The 25,998-nt window shown below is 50.9% G+C and overlaps 2 protein-coding genes and 1 long non-coding RNA gene across 3 annotated transcripts; 1 reads left to right on the top strand and 2 right to left on the bottom strand.

Moving 5' to 3' along the window:
- Positions 1–1,546: 1,546 nt before the first annotated feature.
- Positions 1,547–6,871, bottom strand: LOC130515336 (uncharacterized protein DDB_G0271670-like). Its single transcript, XM_057015500.1, has 5 exons — positions 6,764–6,871; positions 5,818–5,908; positions 5,541–5,782; positions 5,116–5,393; positions 1,547–1,553 (listed from the first exon to the last, which is right to left on the bottom strand). Exons 1-5 carry the CDS (start codon positions 6,869–6,871, stop codon positions 1,547–1,549), a joined length of 726 nt encoding a protein of 241 aa, XP_056871480.1.
- Positions 6,872–11,248: 4,377 nt separating this feature from the next.
- On the bottom strand, positions 11,249–12,300 carry LOC130514932 (uncharacterized). Its single transcript, XR_008947089.1, has 2 exons — positions 12,162–12,300; positions 11,249–12,028 (listed from the first exon to the last, which is right to left on the bottom strand). It is a non-coding gene; the product is annotated as an uncharacterized LOC130514932 (long non-coding RNA).
- Positions 11,924–25,898, top strand: LOC130514880 (testis-expressed protein 2-like). Its single transcript, XM_057014728.1, has 13 exons — positions 11,924–12,508; positions 12,833–12,954; positions 16,598–18,359; positions 18,558–18,758; positions 19,690–20,050; positions 20,552–20,808; positions 21,585–21,737; positions 21,830–21,929; positions 22,721–22,841; positions 23,470–23,592; positions 23,831–24,040; positions 24,307–24,427; positions 24,535–25,898. The coding sequence occupies exons 3-13, from the start codon at positions 16,623–16,625 to the stop codon at positions 24,691–24,693; spliced, it is 3,543 nt and encodes a 1,180-aa protein (XP_056870708.1). The 5' UTR covers positions 11,924–12,508; positions 12,833–12,954; positions 16,598–16,622; the 3' UTR covers positions 24,694–25,898.
- The last annotated feature ends 100 nt before the right edge of the window (positions 25,899–25,998 follow it).

Here is a 25,998-nt window from a genome sequence, read left to right as displayed (position 1 = left end):
GCTGTCACCCAACACTTTAATTATGTGTGTGTGTGTGTGTGTGTGTGTGTGTGTGTTTGCCAGACCTGTTTGGCAGGATGACTGTCACCCACCTCTCATCTTCTCACATTCGCCCCCCCCCCCCCCCCCCTTTGAACCCGCATGCATTCAGCAGAGCACTTTTCAACGCGTCGCGGTGTCGCTTACACAAAGTTATCTTGCCCTGGTTTTTCTCCGCGGGACGGTAAACATATCCTCTTTATCTGTGGAATCTCTTCTCGAGAGCTTTCGGGTCTCGCGCCGCACGCTCCGCTTTCTTAATGGCTGCGTCGGGTTTTGGAAAGGAGGCAACTCCAACAAACGTGCCCCATCGAAAACGTTTGAACGTTCCCTGAGGAGACAGCAGCCCCGCTAATGCTAAAGGACGGTGCTCGGATCCCCCCAGCGATCCACGTCTTTAAATTGAGCTCTGTCTTTTTTTAATCCGGCGGGATCCGCTGACGTTAGCGACGGACACCATCGGATGTTTATTCTAGCAAATGAAAGCTTTTTCTAAACAGAAAGAACGCGCTAACCACTGTTTTTCCTGTGATGACAAGTCTGTGGCATAATTAGCATGCCTGGTGGAGAAATGTCCCTTGATGTTCCGTTCCTGGAACGCCACACTGTTATATGAGACGTCGAGCGTCTTTGAAACCTCTTGTGTGACTAAATCTTTAGACCCCCAATTAAAATAAATGCCAACGCTAACGTGTCTTTTTGGGAAGAGCTCACCTTTAACCACACAGTCCAGCCAACTAGCATGAATGTAGCTGGGGTTTGTTTTAATAATGTTTACTTTCCGCTTCATTCCGAAAAGGCCGGAGCTGTTTGAGCAGATTTCGGCTCATTATCCCGTCCCGTCCTATCAGCGGCGGCATCACGACTGAAGTCAGTAATCAATTAGTGATTAACCCCTCAGGTCATCTGAATAGTTCTAATATTTCTGTGAAAGCTCTTCAGCTACAGTCGGAGGTGTGTGCGATGCGTTCAAACACGCACCTGCAGCGAACAATAGAGGCCTTATTCAGGCCCAGCACGCCGGCGCCCTATCGGGGAGGCCGATCTGGATACGGTTGGCTGCCGTACGACCGCTGATGGTTACTGACAGCGAAAGTACGCTTGTGATGTCCCACTGTTATCTGAGGATCTGACAATGAGCTCACCCTCCCGAAGAGGAGCATTACCCAAGAGCGGCGGCGGTGTCACCGTCCCGGACGGCGGCGGGCCGCTCTGTCGTGGGAAGGGAAAAAAAAGAGCTGACCCGGGCAGTTTGTGCCGCAACCGCCTGTCATTACATTTCAGAGGTTAAATCCAGAATCATCCACATCTGAATCCTGTGTTTTCTCCGCCCGGCCTCAGACATAACACCGCATCGCCGCGGCCGTGACATCACCGTCTAAATAACGCGGCCGTCGGGAATCCGCTTTGATGTCTGCCGCTGCTGCACATGCAGATGAAAGGCGGGGAATGAAAGAGGGGCCAAAAGCCATCCGATGCGTCCTCATGGGCTTCAAAGGCAAAAACCTCAGACCCTGTGACACAGAACAACAGCTGATGACATCACGCGGCACATAGGGTATTTACCCCCCCCCACCCCCCCGACAATCCTCCAGGCACAAAAGGAGAGGATAAACAAAGATGCCGAGGAGGGCTGAGCTTTAACGAGGAAGGCAGGGGAGGAACGCGAGGGCCCGCGGGTTCACGGGGGTCGCCGTGTGTGCACGCATCAGGGTGGCAGGCGAGATCAGAGCTGCGGGGAGCGTTCCCATGTTTGGGATAGGAGGGAAAGATAAATAAGCTGGGACGGCTGTACAAAGAGAGGCAAGGAGGAAACCGGAATGTTGAGATCCCAGAAGGAAAATCTGCGTCTCTCCCTGGCTTTTTCCTCTCACACACGCGGGCACAGGGTAAACAGATGTGTGTGTTTTGTAACCATGGAACATCATTTTTAGAAGTTTGTTGTGGATTTGTTTTCCAAATGGAACGCGTTCACAACAGCGCCGCTTCAGAAAACACGTCTCCGACCGGCTCCCGAGGATCAAAGCAGGCTCTTCGTCAGCTTTCCTTTCATCTGCACGCTTGATTGTTGACAGATTAAATGAACGCTGTTTTTTAGGTTGTGGGTTTTTTTTTTAGGAGTACATCTTATTAAATCCGGACCTCGAGGTGTTTCCTTTGACATTTTCTCCCAGAATGCCGCAGCACACGGCCACATATCCCGATTCCTTTGAATTCCGTTTGTTGTGAGGACTTTCACTCGTCCCTGTGTCCCCCTGTCCTGCCTAATGTCTCATTTCACTGATGGGTGGCGCTTGTTTTCCTGCACGGGCCTCTGTGTTAGCATTTCTCGCGCCCCGCCAGGCTTTTCGCGCCACGGGTGAACATGTCGTTGTCGAGCTTGTCCCGCCGTTCAACCGGCTACATCGGGATTACGTAATGACGGATTTCGTCGCGCGGTGGGAGTGAACTCGAAATTGTCGGTTTCAGAAAATTACAGTGATTGTCGGACCCAGCCCGCCTTAATCTGACATCAGAAAGTTGCGGTTTGAGGAGGTTGTTGTTGAAGGAGGCGTCTGACCGGAGAGCAGTGTGGAAACATGGAAAACCGAATTGTCCTGAGTGATCAACACGTCACCATCAAGGTCAGACCGAGCCCCCCACGCCATGATCTAACAGCCATCTTTTCTGTGGTAAAGCCATAAACTAGCACCTGCAGCCCCCCCCCCCCCCCCCGAATACTGGCACCTCACAGGGCCATAAAAATCCAGAGTATCCCAAACAAACTTCATCATTCCCCGGATGGCCTGTCCTCCCCCTCCAATCCCTCTCGTCTTTCATCCTCCGGTGTTGTAGCCCCCCCCCTTCTCTCTGTTGTCCCCATTTTCACTCCTTTCTGTCTCTAGGCAACACAGTAATGGAGGTCTGAGGAGCAACGGGGAGAGAGGGATGGGCAGACGGCGGGCTGGCGAGCTGGGGGCAGCTATGTGAGGAATGCAGGTGCCTGCTGAGCGGACAACAAAGTGAGGTGGACTTCATGTGGGTGCGAGGGAAGACCACCACCCACCCCCACCCACTTCCCATGCAACCGCACTTGTTCAAAGCCCGAAATGCATCTGCAAAGACTCTGGGTTTGGTTTCAGGTTTGGAGTTTGTAGCTATAGTGATGTGGACGCTGCAGTACCGCTGGCGACCACAGGGGGCAGCGCTGCATTCAGAGGTTAGAACAAGAGCCGTGCTGCTGCTGCTGGATTGAACTGTGGCTTGATTTGATGTAACAGGCTGGTAACGTCCAGGTCAGCACAGCATCAGGACCAGGGGTGCACACACCCGAGGAGTGTGGATGGACCCCCCACGAGCCGCCGTCGCTCATATTCATGGCAGCAAAACAGGCGGCGGCGAAAACTGACTTCCTCTGAGCGTGTTGGGTTCTGTAACATTGTCGGGGTGGGCCAGGCTGAAGTCTGGCTTTGTTTTTCCTCTTCACTCTCTTTCATTCACCACCCCTTTTGTGTCCCCTTCTTCTTTCTTCTCTGTATTTCTTCTGCGCTGTCTACATTCGCCATCAGCTGCCTCCTTCTCTTCCTTCCCGTTTCATCCAGCAGAAGCCACATCACAGACGCGCCAGAAGGCCGCGAAGACGGCGGCGGACGGAAGAGAGGGGAAGTTTTAAACAAAGTGTAGGAGTTCGCCTCGCAGCGCGTGTGATGTGGCCGAGTAAAAGGACACAGATGACGGAGAAATGGCTTAAAAACATTATTTAGTGGCATGTGTGTGTGTGTGTGTGTGTGTGTGTGTGTGTGTGTGTGTGTGTGTGAGAGAGCAGGGAGGTTGTTCTCTGTGTGTTCTAATACGTGTCATGTGTGGTGTGAGCAGACACAGGCGTGTATGTGTGTGTGTGTGTGTGTGTGTGTGTGTGCACTGCCCATCTGCCTCATGGAGTCAGGGGCCCTGTGGCCCTTACAGCCAGTGACTGATGTGATTTAGTGCTGCAGGTCAAAGGTCAAGAGCCCCTAGTCTCCATCTGCGCCTGAAGAAAAGGCCATCAGGAAGGGATTAGACTGGAGTCAATGATCCTGGTGACATGTCTGCCACCAGTTCACTCCACACACACACACACACACACACACACACACACACACACACACACACACACACACACACACACACACACAGTCATCTCACGTCTCATGTTTTTGGCTCTTATGATGTAAATGAGTTTAGTACAGAGGGAGCTGAAGTATCCTCATCAGGACCAGAACAACAGAAGCTGCGGCGCCACCAACCCAGATGAGGCGCTTATTTATGACAAACGTTTTTGGTGATACCTTCACCTGTGGAGCCGAGGGTTCTCGGTTCAAGTCCCGGTTGCAGACAGAAGTTGGAAGGCGTGCTGTTAGCGGGAGAGGTCCCGGGAAACCTGCAGAGCACTGCCAAGGTACCGTTCAGCAAGGTACCGAGCCTTCAACCACCTTCAGGATCTGACGGACACCTTTCCCCGTCCTGGTGTTGTGATGGTGGAGCGACGAGTCCAGCTCTTCCTCACCTCAGCACCAAAATCTGTCAGTGACCAACAAGCAGGCAGGTTCACTAATGCGTTGCTTGCTAACGTGTGTGAAAAAACCCAGAAGGTTTGGGTTCATTCACTCTGGAGTGAATCTTTATATGTGTCTGCTACGTCAGCATGGAGAAATAAACCTAAGGCCTTCACAAACACTCTTCTGCTTCCAGAAGTTTGATAAAAGTCTTTTTTCTGCCTCTCTTCCTCACAGAGGAGGGAACGACTTCGTTCTTTGAGCCGTCCGTATCGGAGAATCCGGGGGAAATTGCGCTGAGCGCAGCAGCCGAGAAGCGAAGGGTGATTACAAATTCAAATGGATGCTTTTACATCAATAGGAGCCTTTGAAGGCCTCTTAATGAGCAGATAGCCCAAGTTAAACAGTTGCGGAAGCGCCTTCTTCGAAGGAGAAAACAGGGGGAGGAAGAGGGGAGCGGAGGGGGTTTGATCCTGGAGATATCAGCAGGGCAGCGTCGAGCAGCCGTCTGTCTCCGACCCAAGATCGTCTTCTGGGGGCTCCTGTTGCATGGAGAACGTACCTGTTGTAGCTGCTGCTGCTGCTGCTGTTGTAGCCGCTGCTGCTGCTGCTGCTGTTTCTGCTGCTGCTGTTGCTGCTGCTGCTGTAGCTGCTGCTGCTGCTGCTGCCGCTGTAGCCACTGTTGCTGCCGCTGTTGTAGCTGCTGCTGCTGCTGCTGCTGCCGCTGTTGTAGCTGCTGCTGCTGCTGCAGCTGTTGTAGCTGCTGCTGCTGTTGTAGCTGCTGCTGCTGCTGCTGCTGCTACTGCTGTTGTAGCTGCTGCTGCTGCTGCTGTTGTAGTGCTGCTGCTGCTGCTGTTGTAGCTGCTGCTGCTGCGCTGTTGTAGCTGCTGCTGCTGTTGTAGCCGCTGTTGTTGCTGCTGCTGCTGCTGCTGCTGCTGTTGTAGCTGCTGCTGATGCTGCTGCTGTTGTAGCTGCTGCTGCTGCTGCGCTGTTGTAGCTGCTGCTGCTGCTATTGTAGCCGCTGCTGCTGTTGTAGCTGCTGCTGCTGCTGCTGCTGCTGCCGCTGTAGCCACTGTTGCTGCCGCTGTTGTAGCTGCTGCTGCTGCTGCCGCTGTTGTAGCTGCTGCTGCTGCTGCTGTTGTAGCTGCTGCTGCTGCCGCTGTAGCCACTGTTGCTGCCGCTGTTGTAGCTGCTGCTGCTGCTGCTGCTGTTGTAGCTGCTGCTGCTGCCGCTGTAGCCACTGTTGCTGCCGCTGTTGTAGCTGTGCTGCTGCTGCTGCTGTAGCTGCTGCTGCTGCTGCTCCTGTTGCTGCTGCTTTTGCTGCTGCTGTTACTTCTGCCTTTAGATCTGAGAAGCTGATGTGAAGAAAAAAGAAAGAGGAAAAAAGATGCTGCAGAGACCCAAATCAACCACAGACTCGGATCCGGAAAAATTAAGATGAAAGAGACGCGAAATAAAATGAGAGAAGATGAAAAAAGGAGATGAAAAGAATCAAAAGAAGTCATGAAAGACACAAAGAAGCATGGAGAACAAGGGGTGGAAAAACTGCAAAGGAAAGGATAAACAAACATCGGAGGAGAGAAAGAGGGAGACGGAAGTGTTGTTCCTTAGCAAAGCAGCGGGAGTCTAGTGCAGCTTTGAACTTGGCCCCCATTAGAGGCCCGATGACGGTTTGAAGTGAGCGGTTGAAACGAGCGGCAGCGTTTTAGATGGTAATTTGTTTTTGTTGCATGCGTGTTTGTGTGCGTGTGTGTGTGCGTGTCTTCGTCCTCGTGCGTTTTCTCATCCGTTTCAGGGCCTTCAAATCATTAAGTCACACCCAATTTAGCCCAGCGGGATAAAAACGCTCTCTTTGGCGCCGTTGTTTTCTCTCTTTCGACCCTGGCATCTCGTTTGATTCAGCTTTTTTCTCCATCAAGTTTGTACAAAGACGGGAAAGCGAAGGAATCTGTGAACACGTCATCCACGTGTTGATTTGATGTTTCCTGTCATGGCTGTTTAATCCAATTTGAGAACAATAATGTCACAGCGACCTTTTCTACTGCCCTCTGCTGAAAGGCTGCTGTAAAATCCATCAAAATAAGCCCCTCCTTCCCTCAAATGCCACTGTTTTCCTACGAAAAACGAGTTCAAACGCACCCACATTTCCGAGCAGCAACACACGTGTCAGCGACTACGAGCCAAATGAGACGAGGTCGGCTGGATTCGACCTCTGACATCCAGTTGTGGCTCCCATCAGCTCTGAAGCGGTCGGTCAGATCAGAGGGCCGGCCTGGCACCGCCGTGTCCAGGTCACCTCCGGGGGCTTTTGTCCGCATGTTGCGGCCGGGGGGGGGGGGGCTTCTCAGGGACGCCACTGCCGGGTCTGGCTGGATGGGACTGATGTGTAAACACTGCGGGTCTGTGATGTGGGGACACACAAAAGACGGCCTGCCCGGGGGGGGGGGGGGTTGCCGTCCAGCCATCTACGTGTCGACACCCCGGCACCGTCGCCTCCGCGCACGCCGACATGTGCGCGCCGACAACAGATTTATGTATTTATGCACAGTGGCGGCGCGGCTCAAAGGAACATGGCTGCATGGGGTTAGGGGGGAGAGGGGACGGGGAAGGGGGCTGTTTGTTCGGCAGACAGAGACCGATGGGGTGCTGGGGGTGGGGGGGCGGGGCGAGGGGCGGTTGGTAGGTGACAGGAGAGACTGGGAACGAGGACGAGGAGGCATCTGGAGAACGAGGATGCTGAATCATAAGTTGGTGCCGGTCCTCATCTGTCTGGATGGAGGTCCAATGAGGTGGGAATTATGTTTACTCACTGAGATGTTGACATGTTTGCCTGAAATCACAGTCGTTTCTGAAGCGGAATGTTTAAAAAACGCAGGCAGAAGCTTGGATGAAAACATGCACTGTGTGGTGATAATAAAGTAGCAATAAATAATCATCATTGAGGTGATTTTGGAGTGAAAGTGTATCTGCGTGGGGTGTTTGTGGTTTGGGTGTTCAGCATATTTAAAATACAAATGAGTGATAAAGTAAAAGCGGTGTAATGTGCATAGATGGACACTAGAGGGAGATAATATGCGCAAAAACAATAATATGGGTTTACGTGGTTTTCTTAACGAAATCACCTCTGACTTGTGGTTTTATAGACAATCAAATGCAGTGTCCTTTTATACATTATATATGTTTTCTACTATTGTAAGGAATAGGAAGTTTCTCAGAGGCTCAGGAGGAAAAAAACACATTTGTAAGCTGTAATGAGAAGGTTCAGTGTGTGTCTCAATTAATGATTAATTTATCACCACTATTTATGGTAGTCAACCTCTCCGGTCAAGCACAACTGGAAGTAATCTGATGAGATAAACTGAAGCCTGTCCCAGTTTACTGTTTTATGAACATCACAGATGGTTGTTTTCATCCTAAATATGAGCTCCAGAATGACCGCAGTCCTCCGAAGAGACTTTAACTCTGTTGTCAACTGAAAAAGGGCTAAGCCTCCAGGAGTGGAGCGAAAGAGGGAGAGAAAAGGGTAGAAATAAAGGGGAGGGGGGTGTCTGAGTAACTTCAATAGCCTCTCTGTGTCCATCTAATATGGAGGGCTAGCATGCTGGGAGTTGGCCCTTTCCATTCAGACAGACCCCAAACTCATAAAGACCACTTCTATGGCCCCCAACCTGAAACCCACCCACCAAAGCCCACGCTGGTATGGGTCCCTTCCATGGGAACTCGCAATCTGCAACGTAATCCCACTTTGGCCCCTGGAGAAGCCTTTCCAAACAAACCATGTGAGTCCTAATACCCAGGGCTTCGCAAGTGGCTCCTGGCTAGGCCCAAACTCCGCCGCTACCAGCAACTTGGCCCTCTTTCTTCTCCCCCTCCGTTCTTTTGCTTTTCTTCTTTATATGACAAAAGAAAGGGATCTCCTTGTAATTGCTTCAATGATTGAAAATCCGGGAGGGCTGGCGGGCAGCTGCCGAGGGAAATGAGACGGAGGCTCCGGAGGCAGCAGGGGACTGTCAGGTTGGCTTTGCCCGCCCTGGGTGTGAGGTAGCTGGGATAAAGGAGCTGGCAGGACAGCCTGCACCGCAGAGCTGGGCTGAGGGGTTCAGAGCGGAGGCGGGCGACTCCCAGGGCCCAGCTTTACAAGTCCAGCCAAACAGAGACCCCGGAGGAGCCGGGGCCGCTCTGCTGGAGGCCCTCTTCACTCATGGGAAAGGACGTCTGGCCCCCTCAACTGGGATACAGAAACGATAGCGAGAATGGTTCGCTCAAGCCAGGATGGCGTGTCGGGGAGGGAGAGAGAGACAGAGAGAGAGGGAGAGAGGAAGAGGGACCCCCAAACCCCCTCTGTTCTGTAGCAACAGTCCGGCTACTGTTGACCACTGAGATGGAGGATGATGAAGTGTGTGAACACACAGCTGGGGTGGTCCGTGACCTTTGGAGCTGTTGCTGTGATATGAGCAGTTGCTACAATGAGTGGACACACACACACACACACACACACACACACACACACACACACGCACACACACACACACACACACACACACACACACACACACACACACACACACACACACATTTCTAGCATTGTGGGAACTTCACAATACATTCCCCAACCCCCTACCCTAACCACCACAACTAACCCACTAACTACCTAAACCCAATCCTACCCTCGACCTTAACACCACGTCTTGACCCTCAAACCCTCCTTTGGAGTTGTGCCAACATGGCCCCACTTTTCTAGCAGAATGAGTATTTTGGTGCTCATAAGGACAGACACACCACTGCAGAAAGGGCACATGAAAAGGACAAAAGGACAAAAGGATGGATGAGTGGATGGTTGCTGAATTACTGCTCATCCAACAGAGGTGAAATTTTTAACGTAACAGTGAAAAAAGCTAAAATAACGGAACAGAAAAATGTGTCTGTTTGGGTCAGATAACACGGTGCTGAACTTCAAAGATTCGGCACAAATGGGTACCCTCCTCTTTATGAGTTGTGACATGAGATTCCAGGGATTTTGGCCTCACCAGCTCCCCTCATTCTCCCCTTTCTTGACCTCCTTTCATCCCTCCATCCTGCCGCCTTTCTTCTTTTTAATACAAATCAGCCACTCGATGCCACGCACATGTTTTAGCGGTATTTGAACTCTGGCACGGAAAAACACTTCAAACGGCGTTCAAAGTCAACCAAGTTTATTCCTCCTTTTTTTTTTATTCCTCACTTTAAAAAAAATAGCAGGAGCACCTCTGAACCTCCAAGTGCACCTGATCAGACGGCCGAGAGACGGGGATTATGATATGCAAATGAGGCTTTGTTAGCGCCGCTGACATTCGTTAGGAAGCTGAACGGCAGAGAGGTAAGATGAAAAGGTGGCGACCCCCAACCCCACACACACACACACACACACACTTACACACATATGCACACTTTTAAACATAACCTCTCCTCTCAAACACGTTGCCCCCCCCCCCCCCCCCCACCGTAACCCTTTATTTCTCCGCCAGATCAAAAGGTTGCACACAACAAAGGCCCGTGCGCAGACGAAAACGCGCCCCGCGCATACTTTTGTGTACTTTAGCACAAACCCGATGGGTCAGCTGCCCTGAAGGTGCGTGCACATCTGTACGGAGGGTGGGTGTGCACCGTCCCCCGACGGAGGCTGTAATTAGCCAGCACCGTGAAATGCTTTGATGTCACTTCCTCCGCTGTGGTGGGATGAGGACGATGATGTGCGCGTGTACAGGCCATGCTAGGGGACGGGGCGCGTGTGTGTGTGTGTGTGTGTGTGTGTGTGTGTGTGTTTCGACCCGTCTCCAGTGTGTGCGGGGATCATTTCAAAGGAGTCCATGCGAGCTGATGGCCGGTGCTGTTTTTCCAGCTATTAGCCAGAGCCACCATGTGCAGGGATGTAGCAGTGAGGGGGGGTTTATGAAGTTTATAAAGGGATGGTTATTAGAACATCAGAGGGTAGATGGGCTGTCTGCCCTTTGAGTTTAGCAGCGGGGGTCCTGGCCGCTTTGATGTGGATCACACTGTTAAATAAATGTTCAGAGGTAGAGGGAGCTATTGAAGCGCCGCAAACGCCCAAAAGCCTGTGAAAGATGTGAGAAATAACGTCTCATTTTTGTCTTTTTCATCGCTTATTTGTCCCGATTTATCACATCTGACTGACAGTCAACTGAAATGGGGCAGAGTGCCACAGATCTGATGTTCTTCTCCAGCTCCTGCAGATCAAACCCAAACACGTGACCTTCTGCAGATCATCTTCAGTAAATGTCATGGAATTTAACCCCCCCCCCCTTCCCTACCCGCTTGACCTGAAGTTCAAAGTTCACTCTTGACCTTGGAGGCTGCGGTTGCAGAAAATTGCCCCCCTTTGAAGGCCCATTTAGGAGCAGCTCTGGAGTGTTTGATCATGTGACAGGATTATCTTTAACAGATGGCGTTTTGTCATGAAACTAAAACTAGATATTGTCAAACGCTCTTTCAAAGGCACACGGGCACGTTTGAAGTTCAGGTTAATGTCACCACAGATTAGTGTGCACGCCTGTCTGGTGACCACAGGCCCAAATGCACCATAAACAAAAGTAATACGTGAAAATATAGATGCTTAAGATGGCAGTTTGTCTCACTGGGTCTTGCTCAATCAGAGGAAAACATTATTTTTAGAACAACGACTCATGTTGGCCGGAGGGTGGCGCTGCAGCGTCATCTACAGTATACGCAGCTTTATCTTTTAGTCATTTTTAAACATTCACAGTGTCAAATAGGAGGATCTGACATACTTACAAGACAAGAATGTGTGGTGGAACATAGAATACACTTTCTAAGGGCTTAAAGGATGCACAGAAGTGGTAGAAAATAAAGCAAAAGTAGTTTCGGAGAATATAAAATAAAAACTTTAGGTTTCATTTTACACTTTAATCGGCAAAAACAACACAAAGTATTTAAGTGAAAAGTAAACTAAAGAAAATTAAACTGAAACAGATAGAAGCAAAACTACTATTAATAATAATAATAATGACAATCATACAATCAGGGAAAAATGGGTGATCTATAGCCGGAAAAGGGTAAAGTGAATACACACATATACATATTATTGTTAGTCCACATATTAAAATAGTTGTGCGCTCATAAAATATAGATTAAGGTGTGATTTAACTATAGTTTATATAACTATTGTGTTTATTGCCTTTATTGCCTGCAGGAAGGAGGAGGATAAAAAATAAACAGAAAAAGGAGAAATTTCATGACTTGGTTAATGGCTGATTACGCCTAAAGTATCGATCACCGTCTGTGAGATCATTTATTTCCCCCTGTTGTAATGACGTCAGACCGACAGGGGGTAGCATCTCCAAAGGAATGCCCTCAGATCGGAGGAACCAGAATTCGGAGGGTTCTGCGGGACACCAGGCCCCTGAGCACCTGCTGAATCTGCGCTGAGGTGCCGGGTTTGGAGCTGCTCCGTCCAACTCCTGTTCAAGGAAGAAAACATTCGATTTCAACGGTGAACGGTCAGATTAGCCGTCATTAATCCGATCACGGCTCCGGCCCCCGCGCTTATCCACGGGAATCGGCTGCTCCTGGTGTCTGCTGGGGGAGACGGACCTGGAGTCGTACCGCAACGCCGTGACGCAACTGGCGCTCTCCTGCTGCAACGCAACCAGATGTATCACCTGAGAGGCGCCGCTCGCATCTGCGCCTGGAAGCGTCTCAGCAACCGAGCGGGGGTGTGGCGCCGAGCATCCCCCGTCCAACGCGCGCCACGCACGCCCTAAGAGCTCTGGGGGCTCCAGCACCGACGCCAGCCCGCTCACGGACCGTCTCCATCCACCCACCCACCCTCCCATCCAGGCCCGCGGCCGCGCTTCGCAGGTTCCCCGCTGCGAATGAGCGAGCGCGCACCGAGCGGGCATCACGCACGGCCCGGCGGAGAGCTGCGGGGCCGCCTGAAGGTGCGTTTATTGTTTTCTTCCAGGGACGTAACCAAACGAGGAGAAGGTGGGGGGCGAGAGGGGACTGAGCTTTAAGCGTTCGGATCAGATATAAACGCAGACGTGCTGCTCGTCCTCAGCGGCCACGTCCAACCGAACTGTCAGGACGCTGCAACGTCCTGTGTTAAAGCATCAGGAGCTCATTTGGGTCGCTGTGGAGGGGGGGTTAGCTCCAGGATCACAGCAGCTCTGACGTGGCTGTGCAGGCCAACGAGGAATCGGATCCCTTCATTCCCAGGATGGGTCACGTAAAAGAGGACTGAATCTGAACTTCCTCCTTTCCAGGTTCAGGCTGTGGCTTCACCATGAGCGTTCACACCTTCTGTACCTGCTGACTCCCGCAGACATGTCGGAACCGTGGCCCTCGCAGGACTCCAGAGGAGATTGAATGCCATTAAAATGTCAAGGTAAGCCATCATCCTCCATCTGTGTGTGTGTGTGTGTGTGTGTGTGTGTGTGTGTGTGTGTGTGTGTGTGTGTGTGAGCTCAGCCTTGGACACATTCAGCCTGAGAAAGTGTAACTAAGTGTGTGAGGGAGTGATGGAGAGGCTGGAGACGGTGAACCAGCTTATTTGGTATTTTACCCCCCAACTCCAGGTAACGACTCTTGGACATCGGAGCAGGATTTGGCGCCATCTAGTTGTGAGGCTGCAGGTTATTACAGCCTGCTAAACCCCCGGGCCTCTGGTTCCTGGTTGTCTACTGCAGTAATGTTGCAGTAGTGACAGACAGATGCTCCTGTAAAGGCTAAAATCCAGCTACAATCCCACACGTAAATGGGAAGCAGAAGTCAGGCCTGGCCCTTTCCTCTTATTGTTGTGATGTGAGTAAACAGGAAGTTGAAAAGAGGAAGTGTGTGGACACGCACAGATTTACTGATACTGGTCAGTAGTTAGTAGATGCAAGTAAAATATCTGGGCAACCCAAATCCTAATTCTCTGTCGTTATCGAGGCTTTGAGAGTGAGCGTGGGTGTGATTAATAGACTCTGGTTCACAGTCTTAGACTGTAAACGGGGCTTTCGCTGTTGGATTTCCATTTTTCTGTTCTTATCTGTGAAGAGTTTCTGCTCCTCTGCAGATTTCCTGCCACTATTGGCTCAGAAACACCAGATCTGTGATCAGTCGGTTCTGTTGTGTCAGATTACCATCAGAAATGTTGGAAGTAAAGCGGCAGATTAGATGTTTGAGCTTCTCTGCTTTGAAAGCTGGTTCTCTGAGGACCTTAAAACAGAACTCAGGTTAACCAGCAATGAATGAATAATTCTTTATTGATATGATAATAGAAGATAACATTAATACGTTGATAATTAAGGTAATTCAGTCCTTAGATGAGGTCAAAGTGCATTTATCCAGCAGCTGGTTCTAAGAGCATGAGCAAATGGCTTTATGGACACACACTTGTCCTTCTATCTTTGTGAGGACTGGCTGGCGGCCCGTCACCTGCAGCCAAGTCTGACCTGGACCTGAAAAGCAGGACAGACCGTCCTCAGATGGGAGATGAACACACACACACACACACACACACACACACACACACAGATATTGTGTTAATAAAGCAAAGACACCTCGCAGACAGAGGTTATTCTGCGTGGAACAGCTGCGTGACCAGCGGAGGGTGCGTGGAGCGAGATAAAAGCTTTTCCGTTGGCATGGCAACAACTCTGATCTGCACGGTGGAAGCTTGATGTCCAAGGCGCTGACGGTGGGTTGTGGGTTAGAGAGATGGAGAATCCAGTTTGATCCAGTCGGCTGCTGGTTATTTTATCCTCTTTATATTTTTATTTTCTGTGACCCGGCGGGTCCTCTGACGGCGCTCCGTGTGCTCGGATCCCCAAACAGCTGTTTTCCTTGGCTCTCCGGCGGCTCTCACAGATTCCCCACCTGTTGTAAGTGGAACCTTTCTGCTGCTCTGCAGAGCTGCTGCTAGCGGATGGCGTTAGCGATGCTTCTGGTTTCCCCGGGTTATTTAATGCTCTATACACCTGAGAGCCTTGTGAATTACAACATTTGGGATGTGGTAACCTTCTCGCTGCTGTCACGTGACTCCATGCATGTACTGAAGGACCTATTTTCTCTCTCTCGCCCCTCAGTTGAGCTTCTGTCTCACTCACCCCTCCGACCTACATCATCGTCTAGGCTCCAAACGCCAGCCGTCGCTCCTTTTTCTCCTCGTCCTTCACTTCCGTGTCCGTTTGTCCCTGTAATTTTTCACCTGTGTAAAGTTTTAGGGGAAAAAACACATCTTTGGGTTATAAACATGCCTGCATAGATGATTTTTTTTATCCAAGATTACCGACCAAACTGTGGAATTATGGGTAATAACAAAAGCATTTCCACCAATATGGAAAAAAATGAAGCTATAAGTTACAATATATGATTTTTCCTGTGCTATTGTCAATTAAACTTAGTCTATAATTCAACGCATTTATTATGATTTATACAGTTTCGGGGCTCATTCCAGGAATTTAAATCAGTCTTATGGGTTTTCCTTATCTGGGGCTGCATGTTACAGAACATTTTCATCAAGAGCTGATGCAGAGTTAACGGCTCATATGTGGAGGTGCAGCACGATGGAACTGGCTTTGCTTCTGTTCTCAGCCCTTCTTGGTGGAGCTTAAATGTCTGTTCACGTCTGAGTGTTCTCCAGGTTCTCCATGTTCTTCCAAACACCTGCCCATTAACCTGACTGGAGACTCTAAACTGCCTCCAGGTGTGTGTGTGTGAACAGTGTGTGTCCTGTGATGGACCGGTGACCCGTCCAGGGTGTGCTCCTGCCTCTCCCCCAGTGGCCCTGATTAGAACAAGTGGTGGTTAACAGAGTGGATGGGCGACATGATGGATCTCACCAGAGAGGAGCAGCAACATGCTGGATGTTGCTTCAGATCCCAGTAAGATCCTGTTTTTAATGGTTCGTTCAGCTGGGAGCAGATCATGAATAGACTCTCCTTCAATAGCGCTCTCCGCCCACTCCGCTCCCTCCCCCTCTCCACCGCCTCATGTCTGTGCCGAGGCTCTGGAGAAACATTCATGCTCCTGGAGTTTTAATGCATTTGGCATATGAAGATCGATCGATCGGTAGCATTTGATTCTCTGCCCTTTTCGGTTGGGTCTCTCCTCCTCCTCTCTCTGCCTTTAACCTCCCCGCTGTCCTCTCTTAACCCTGAAGGTGTCGGCCTGAGCTGATTAAACTGGCGGCGCTTGCTTTGATTAATTGGATGGGTCTAGTTTCATTGCCAGTCTGCCCTCCCCCCAACCACCATCCTCCTCCTCCTCCTCACAATCAGCTGAAATAAACACTGGGCTTCTAAAAGCAGCGACGCAGTGACGGCAGGGGACCATAACAAAGATCTATGGGGGTGGCGGCAAACATTGTGTGTTGTGTGACACATTTATGGCTGTGAAAGAAAGAGGGCATCAACGGCATGAGGTTCTGATGCATGCAATTTTAAGAATAGTAGTTCTAAATAATCCCAAACAAGCTCAAAGCTAGCTGCTGTTAGCATTGTCACCGCTACATGTTGTTACCTATTATTTCTGTCTGCGTGTTGAGACTGATTTAGGAGCGTTTGGCGCTTTAGAAAGTGTTGAAATGCCCTCCTGCGTTTTGACCTTGACCCCCCAGATTCTGGCCCCACCTCTGCGGCTCTGCTCCCCTGTCCTCTTTGTCCTTTCCCTGTTTCCTCTTCCCTTGAATTCCCTGTCAAACGCTTGCCTCTCGTGTCATCCTCAGCTTCTGAGGCTCTTCATCGCTTTCTTGCGCTCTCATTTTGAATTTGCCTTCGTCCCTTTGTTCTTACTGGACGTGCTGTGCGCGGCCGTGGCCAAGCGGGCACACGCAAACCTCCTGTCGCGCAGCCATTTTGACGGCTGGCCCGCGATGTCAAACTCATCCCAACAAATGGAATGAAGCAGCGACTGCAGAGGCCCGAGGAGGCCGCAGGAAACAAGACACAACCCCAATCTGATACCTCTTCCACGGAGAGCGTGTAGACCGTGAACGCCGCTCTGGTTTTTAACCTTGCCATGTCTCTGTTTGCTCCCTCCTTCAGGCTGTGAGCCCTGTGCAGGGTGGGGATGAGCAGCCACGGCGGCAGCGGCGGCGGCAGCAGGGGAAGCGGCCAGCATGCCGACGCTCCGCGCCACGCCACCGGACCCAGGCTGCAGGTGCAGCGCTCCCTCTCTCGTGACACCATCACCATACACTTCTCCGCTCTGGGGAAGGAAGAGGACGATGAAGAAGAGGAGCTATATGGCGTGGGGTGTTTTGGAAGCACGGCTGGACTTGATAGTGTGCAGGGACTGCGGGGCGTAGAGGGCCCGGGTGCTGATGACCACCTTCTGACCACTGGCTTGGAGGCAAAGGAAGACCTGGTGTTTGAGTCTCCTGGTCTGCAGGCCTCCTCCAGAGATGCTGTGTTGACGCTGGAGGAGTCAGAATTCCCGCCCTATGCGCCCTCTTCAGCCATGACGATCAATTCTCCCTCCGATCACTCCCACCTGAGTTCCAACCCATCCACCAGCTCCTCCTGGCCCACCGACCGCCCATTAGCCAACCCTCCTGCCCCGGGCTTCAGCTCCTCCTCTCCTGGCAAGGCCGGGCCGCTGCCCTCCTCCAAACCTTTCCTCAGCCTGGTCAGATCTTTGTCCAATGACATGGAGTCTCGAGAGACCGCTCAAGGCCCGGCCACCGCTGCGCCGCTGCACGTACGCCATCGACACCTGATGAAATCCTTTGTCAAATCCCTGTCCACAGACACCTCGAAGGCTGAACATCAGGAGGGGCCTCCTCACCCCCATCCCCACCACCCTTTCCTGCAGCAGCAGGTGGTGCCGCCATCCCAGAGGTCTTCACCCCGCAACATGCAGCTCTTCAAACAGTTCTCCCAGCCTCGCTTGACCTCCTGCCCGGTCACAGTCGCGCGTGCAGGCGGAGACTCCAAGACAGCCCCGTCGTCCCCCATCATGTCCCCAGATGGTAGATCTTTTTTTAAAGTCCAAGAGGTGGAGGCTAGGATAGAAGACACCAGGCGGCGGCTGTCAGAGGTGATGTCAGACCCCCTGCAGCTTTTTAGCAAGATCATGGGGGATGAGTCCGTCACGGGAGCTGTTGGAGGCGCCACTCATCGCGCCAAGTTGTTGTCCTCCAGTGCGTCAGAGCTCACGGGGGGGACGGCGGTGAACGGACATGCGGATGGCAACAGCAGCTACTGCATCAAGGAAGAGGAGTGGGCAGAAGGAGACGAAGAGGAAGAAGCCGCGAAAGGCAAGGGCTCGGATTCCGCGTTTTTCTCCTTCCCGTCCCTGGCACCAGCTCAGGCCCTTGCCCAGGCCTCTTCGTCCTCTCTCCCCAGGTCTCCCTCTCTCACCCTGGGCCGCTGCTCCATGTCGGCCCTTGTGGCTCGGCAGGAAGACGAGGACTTCTGCGAACTGTACAGCGAAGACTTCGACTTGTGCACCAGTGCAGGGTCCCCAGATGGGGATTTCTCCGCGTCCCAGCAGCCCTACGCTGGTGACACTGAGATATGTGGCGAGCTTGACCCAGACGAAGAAGAGAAGGCGGCAGAGAGCGAGAGCGCGCCTGTGACGGGGCTCATTTTCTTGACCCAGATGGTCTATCTGTATTTGGCCTTTCCCGTGCCGCCGTACGCCTGTGCAGTGGTGCACGGGATGGTAGCTGGGTTCGCCCTGGCTTTGCTGGTCCTTTGGCTGTCGTCTCCCCGACGCTCCTCACCTGGAGCGAGAAAAGGGAAGCGAAGGACGGAGCAGTGGAATGTTGCCCAGTTAGATATCAAAGAACCAGGAATCTTCAAGGTGGGTGGGAAAGACTGAATGAGAGCATAATATTCAAATTATATAGGGTCACATGTAATCTGACTACATATACTCAAACCGGCTGATTGTACAGAAAAGACGCGAGCATGATCAGATTTAGAAGATAATCTGGTTAAAAGGTGTTTATGTTCCATCATTTTTGTGTGTATTTCTCCCTAATCTCCATCGATCTCTCAGGGCTGGATGAATGAGATCCATAGCTACGACCCTGAAATGTACCACGCCACCTTGACTCACTCTGTGTACGTGCGCTTGGAGGGCTCCGTGCTGCGCCTGTCCAAGCCCCACCGCAACATCTCCCGCCGCGCCGCGCACAACGAGCCCAAACCCGACGTCACCTTCATCAGCCAGAAGATCTACGACCTCACCGACAGCAAGGTGCGGCGATCGAGGGTTCGGCGCAGGAGAAACGCGCCGGTCTGCTCTGGCGCGGGCGCCGCGAACGCCTCCGCAACGGAAGGAGAGGACGGAGGGTGTTAAGTGTGTTAAGCGCGCGTCTCCCCCGGATACGCGGTGATCAACAGATAGTGACAACAAGCAGACGTCCTTTTCCGTTTGCCTTTGCCTCAGTGCGTGCTGGCTAACGGGACGGATCAGCATCACATACAGGTCGCTGACCCTGACCACACAACTCCTGGCTGTGTGGATCTGTCTGCTGACTTGATTCGTTTTGATGTGTGTATCCCTGGAGGCAGGATATTGTTCCTTTCCGCACTATTACCGAGGTTTTGTCATGTCCTGAATGCAGATAAATATGTGTCCTAAAAACCTCAGTTTTACGCCTCCAGATGACTCGGATGAGCACAAAATCCATTTCCAAAACTCTCCGAGTCGGCGTTAAAGCTGAACCTAAAAACATTCAAAGCTCCCGACAGCCCCAGATGTCCCGAGGGTCTGTAGGCTCTCGGCCGTTTTAAGCCGCGTGACTGCCATGGCATCTGCTGCTGCAGAGGCTTCGCTTTTTTAGCCGACAATTGCGTCCAGTCTTAAATGCAACATCATGCACGGTGCACAAAGAAACTTGAGCTTAGCATCAACTCGTTGGCTGCTTTAAATGAGCCAAATCCAGTCTCTGCGATTAGATCGCAGGTGTGTTTCAACGGTCCCTTTCAATGTCTGTTTGGGTTTTTGTGCCCTCCAAAAATCTAAAAACAAGCCTGCCCCTGTCTCTGTGCCTTGGAGACAACTGATACTCCGCCCGGCTCCAAATAATAACAGACATTAGCCTCCGCTTTGACTTACTCCACTATTAGATGCGCATGATAAGCTCTGCTGCTGTCATTCCAGTGTGTGTCCTGCATGTCCTCAGATCCAGCTGCTGCCTCAGAGCTTGGCGAGGAAGAGAGTTTGGAACAAGAAGTACCCAATTTGTATTGAGCTGGCCAGGCAGGAAGACTTCATGTCCAAGGCCCAGGGAGAGAAGGCCGAGAGCGGCGAGGACAAGCCGACGGGGACCGTCGAGAAGCTAGAACGGAGTGACAGTGAGAAATTTGAAATGTCGGGATGGACGGAGGAACCCAGGAGGCGGACCTCCGGAGGTGGGGACTTGACAATCTACCTGTTCGGGAGGACGGGCCGGGAAAAGGAAGAGTGGTTTCGCCGATTTCTCCTGGCGTCCAGGCTCAAGACGGACGGGAGAGGTGGCAGTCTGGCAGCCATCTGCAAGAGTGGTCGGTTTCACAGTGTCTCACGTTCACATGATATGAGTTTCTGACTCCCTCTCGCAACACGTTTTAATTCCTTTCACGTCCCACACAGGCAGAACTGCCTTTCTCCTCGTACTGTCTAACAGCACAGCATCAGATCTGTGAATAAGCCCCAGCTTAGGGACTGCCAATCCTCCAACTAAGCAAACAGATGAGTGTGAATGGGTCAGCAGGATTACATGCACACAGAGGCAGCATATTATAGCATGGGACTCCAGCGTGGTCCATAAGCCTGTAAGGATAAGGCTCAATTCAAAGGCATGCAAACTGGCACTGGGTGGGTGCGCCGATAAAGGCAGCGTAGTGCAAAAGGATTACTGTGCCGTGGACTCAAATTTGCGGCTATACGCTGTGGAAAATTGCTATTTAAGTGCTAATATGGGACGTTGGGAGTAGAGAGGTGAATAATGTTGCAGAGGCGAATACCATCACGCCCACTTCTCCGTATTTTTTTATTTTTTTTAGCCTTCTTGCCCTCCCATACTCGCGCGGGCAGCACCCACTCCTGCGGAGGCCTGGAGGCGGACAGCAGGAGCAGCAGCCGCGGGAGCCTGGAGGAGCTGTCCCAGGCGCGCTCCGCGGGAGCAGCCAAGCAGAAGATGCTGCTGGACTACAGTGTTTACATGGCTAAATATGTCCAACACCAAGCACCAATAAGAAGCCCGACTGCCAGTGAGAGTCCAGGGCAAAGCCCCGACAGCAGCCCCAAAGCTACCAAAAAGGTCTGAAATGACATCTTTAGTTTCCTCCTGTTGAAAATGTGTTGGTGAAGTAACACACCTGTATTTGTATAGGAGCATTCTAACAACTGTCCTCCTGGGGAGCTCTCCCAAGGACTACGGTCCCCATAGGGCTGTTATTTTCCCTGCATCTGCCACACCCGGAGACTCTGTGCTCTTGTGAAAGTAAAAGTGGTGCGTCTTAATGACACGATGCTGACTCATGAAGCGCTGACCTTCGTTGCGTGGCGCTTTGTGTACTCCAATTAGTGGTCTCCTTAAGCCAAACCCTGAAACTGTGCACGAAGAGAGGTGAACAGTGTTGTATTTTGCCCGGTAGCATCCGAATTAGCGGAGGATGTTAGCAACTCTGATGACTCTGTCACACTGACCTAAACGTGGACAGATTAAAAGCTGATGGCTGCTGGGCCAGAGGAGACGCGAGGCCCGATTGTGCTCTCCGCTAGCACGGCTGCGTGCTGCAGGGTAGGAGTCACCTTTTGGACCAGGTGGCGGTGTTGTGATCTGGCCCAGGGCCACAGCAATCACAACAGGAAGGACACGCTCTGCAAATGAAACGGTTCTGTTTTACTTCAGTGACGTGCGGCGTCCACAGCATGCGCCGCGGAGACGGTGTAATCGGGCCCAACGTGCTTATCCAGTCATTACAAAAGCGTCATTGTCACCGTTGCAGGATTCTCTGGACTCTGGTTTTAATGAGTACACTTAAGGCCACAGTTCCTGTCTTATGTTTGTTTTTGTTTTTTTGGGGGGGTGAGGTCCATCAGATGGGCCGGAGTTCAGAGGAGACGGTGGAGCCTGAGGCCTGGGTCAATGCTTTCCTGGGAAGGATATTCTGGGACTTCCTGGGAGAGAAGTACTGGGCTAATGTCATCTCTAAGAAGATCCAGATGAAGCTCAGTAAGATCAGGGTGCGTGGCGGTACTGGTTTGCAGGAACCCATGGCTGTAGTGTCCAGTATGGTCGGTTAAAGTGATGCCTGTCCCCTCTTTTCTGTCTCCAGCTGCCTTATGTTATGAACGAGCTGACGCTGACAGAGCTGGACATGGGCTTTTCCATACCTAAGATCCTCCAAGCCTCCGCTCCAACCGTGGACCACCAAGGTAGGCATAGAAACGGTTCGGTTTGTCAGCCGGGGCCATTTTTTACCCTCATGCTTCTCCTCTAATTCCCCCTGATGCCTCTAGTGTCCTGTAGGGCTTTTGTCTGTGATTCTGCTATGAAATGCTATTAAATGTCACGACTTTGTTTTAAAAAAAACCCTCTGACTCATCCTGCGTTTTTCCTCAGAAAAGCATCCCGATGGGGACGTGTAACGTTGCGTATATGCACTGAAAATAAGAGAAAGGAAAAGCTCATCGGATTTTCATCATACACGTTCAGGATGTTTTGGCTCGTGCGAGTCCAGAGCGAGATGATTCAGAGAGTGTTCTTATCCCACTGATTGAGCCACTAATGAGTCCTCCTCCCTGCGTCTGCGTTCTCATCAGTGTGTTCGGCCTGAGCGTGCACGACCCCCATCAGAACATTAATCTAGGCTGCCATGTGCACTAGACACCTGCAGACATCAAAAGGGCACAGTTGCATATATTTCCATTCAATGATGATAAGGGGGTCGATCGCCCTCTGGTGGTAGGGTGTAGTAGAGGACTAATTGAGGAAGAGGACGCCATAAACATCAGGACTAATTCTGAAGCTTGATGTATAAACAGGAAGTGGAACAATATCAGCCAATGAGGTGCCAGTGTAGAGCTGACCTTTTCCATGTTTCCTCAAGCGTAGGTCTTCTGGTAGGCTTGCAGGAGACTTTATAGTAATTAGTCTCCAGGCGGGAGGCTTTCTGTGGTGCAAAGAACCGCAGGGGTGATATCAAGAGATAATATGTGTGTGCCAGGCCTGTGGTTTGATCTGGAAGTCTGCTACGCCGGCTCCTTCCTCATGACACTGGAGACCAAGCTGAACCTGGCACGCCTGGGGAAGGAAGGCGAGGGGCTCGGGGAGCACGGCAAAGAGTGGTGAGTCTTTCAGTTTCTCCCTGAAACATTCTGTATAAACAACAGAGGGGTTTCTGGGTTCTCTTCATAACCCAAATACTCACCACTGTGGTGTTGTTTGTTTGTTTGTTTGTTGGTCCAAAAACAATACATTTTAATCTTGGTTATAGTTGATTTTTCTCACATTGGTGATAAATTTTACTGGAGCCCACGTTAAAGGTCCAGTTGGTTGATTTAGCACCACCTAGCGGCGACGATGCAGATGTACATATTTTTTAGCATCTTTGTACATCAGTTCTATTAGTAAAAGCTGTAGAAAATGGATGTGTGGACCACAACAATAGCTACGGTGGCTGCAGGGGTACAAAATAGACCACACGTGCATTCCCAATCCATATGTTCATTGTTGTAATATATTCGGAAATGAATATTAGATTGTGGGATCAAGGTTTTAAACTGCAGAAGTGACAGATTATATCTGACAAATAATAACGACCACTTAAGTGTGTATGATGTCTGTTTGTTCCTTCTAGGCTACTGTAGAAATATGGTGTATCTATAGAGGGGACCTGTGTTTCTAAGGACGGGAGCAAAGCTATTTCCCTCTAACGTGTGCGTGTGTGTGTGTGTGTGTGTGTGTGTGAGGCAGGTCCAGGCCCCGAACATACTGCCTGGCTGACAGCGATGAGGAATCATCTAGTGCTGGCTCATCAGATGAAGAAGATCCCCCCGAACTCCTGAGCGACAAAGCCATTCTTCCTGGGGGAGAGGGGTGAGCGAATGCACCACATCACCACGAACGTGCAGAAAACCTTTCACTCTGATGGGTTCTGGCAAAATAGGCTCTCACAGCACATCACTCCACCGATGCTCTCCTGCACATTTGGCCGCTTGTTGCTGATTTACTGTACTACGCAGTCACTCGCCTTCATCCAAGAGATGCTGTTATGAATTAGTAATGATCCTGACTCACTTCCCACCTCCTGCACTCTCATCATCTGCTCCTCCAGCTATGTGGGAGGCCACCGACCGAGCAAGATCATGCGATTCGTGGACAAAATAGCCAAGTCTAAGTACTTCCAGAAGGCTACAGAGACGGAGTTCATCAAGAAGAAGATGGAGGAGGTGTCCAACACACCTCTGCTGCTCACCGTGGAGGTGCAGGAGTGTCGGGGTACACTGGCTGTTAATATACCACCTCCCCCCACAGACAGGATTTGGTACGTAAACATCCTGGGAGGAGAGATAAACCGAGGGATGGGGGGGTGAAAGCAGTACAGGCGCCCTCTGCTGGACAAATATATATTGATGAGGTGTGGGGGAGCCATACTGATTATGTGATCCAAATTTCTCACTCAAATCTTGCTGTCATTAAAAATGACAATTAAAATTTTCGTTGTTCATGTGACATGTCTAAAATGATGATATTTGTAATATTTTGTCAGCATTAATACAGCCAGTAATGCCGCCTCCTGTCGGTTGTCAGGTATGGTTTCCGGAGTCCTCCTCACCTTGAGCTCAAAGCTCGTCCAAAACTGGGTGAGCGGGAGGTCACTTTAGCTCACGTGACTGACTGGATTGAGAGGAAACTGGACCAGGAGTTCCAGGTACAAACTGACCAAAAGAAAGGACCCATTATTAATGTTGGGGGGGGGGTTACTTATTTTTAGGCTCCACATTTTACACCTGAGCGACTGTGTTTTTCTTCCCACAGAAAATATTTGTGATGCCAAACATGGATGACGTTTGGCTTCCCATCATGCACTCTGCCATGGACACTCGTTCAAACGCCAGCTTGGCTCCTGTGACAAACGATGCCTCGAAGGACCCCGAGCCAGCAGAGTCTGACGTCTCCGATTTATGTAAAATATAGGCCGCAAACGACGGAACACCGACAGGCCCGCTCGGGTTTCCAGTTTTTGTACGGGTGTCCTGATCCCAGCGTGCCGCCGCTCCACAAAGATGCTCACAAAGGTAAAGAAGACCAGAAGACAACTGTGAGTCCTAAATGATCTCATTTCTACTGCGACTTCAAACACGAACCTGCTGTTTTAACAAGCGTTTAAACAGCCGACGGATGGAGTTCACTTTCCTGCAACCTTCGGGGTCGGCCTGTTGAAGATGTGGGAAACAAAGGGACGGCCGCCTTTACCAGCCATCGCCACTCGCTCGTATGCAAACAGATCAAAGCCACTGTGTCCATCAAAGATACTGGGCTCAGGCCCTGTCACACACAGAGGACATCAAACCCAGACCCCGTTGCTTTCGACCGTGTGGTCGGGATTAGAGCTTCACGCGACCTGCGAGGGGTGAACTGAAGCGTGGTTGCAGCTGCAGCAGCTGGACGTTGCCTAGGTCTGATGAATGTACGCAGCTTTTCCTTCTGTGCCGGGAAGAGCTCCTTTCCTCGCGTTCTTCAACACAACATGCTACGAGCCTTCTTCCGTCCAGTTTAGCAAAGGTGGCTTTAGTCTTTATTGCCAAAGCTGTTTTTTTTTTTCACTCCAGAGGTTGGTTGGGGGTAAAGCTGGATAAATAGGCAATTGTTTGAGTTCCGCTGCAGCTCGTGAGAGAAAATTAATCTGCTGGGAAAGATTATCTGGGCTTTTGAGGAGGAACACTCACGGTATATTTAATTTCAATAAATGCCATACTGGATATCAGCCATACGATTTGTTTTCGACCTGCAGCTAATACGCAGTGTTATCTGTTTTTTTACAAGTTTGATTTGCCGATTTGATTCTCCACTGCTTCAGAGGAGCGCACTGGTGAAATGTTGGAATCTGCCAACACACATGGCCCGCCCGATTTCGCATTCAAGTGTGTTGGCAAAGCGTACGAGGCACAAGTGCCTTTTAAATTATCAAAACATTCCTCCACAGCGTGCCAGCAGGGTTTCGCCGCGTCGGTTGGAGATTGCTGGAAGAAAGTGGAAAGTCTTTGTGCCATTTCTGTCTAAACATGCTTCGTTTTTCACCGGTTATTCATTTGCACAATGACTAAAGTATGAAACGTGTTCAGTGATGTCAGAATGTTCTGATCATTGTTGGATCAATAAAGATGTTTGCTTCAACTAGATGTTGACTCTTGGCAGCACGGAGGCTTTCATTCAGTGCGTTGCCTTAAATTGTGAACATTTCTGAACAGATAACTGGCTGATATAAAAACATACGCTAAA

The sequence above is a fragment of the Takifugu flavidus genome, chromosome 18, assembly GCF_003711565.1.
Source record: "Takifugu flavidus isolate HTHZ2018 chromosome 18, ASM371156v2, whole genome shotgun sequence".
Taxonomy (NCBI): Eukaryota; Metazoa; Chordata; class Actinopteri; order Tetraodontiformes; family Tetraodontidae; genus Takifugu; species Takifugu flavidus.
Note: the sequence above shows the minus strand (reverse complement) of the source record. Positions and strands in the feature narration are given on the sequence as shown.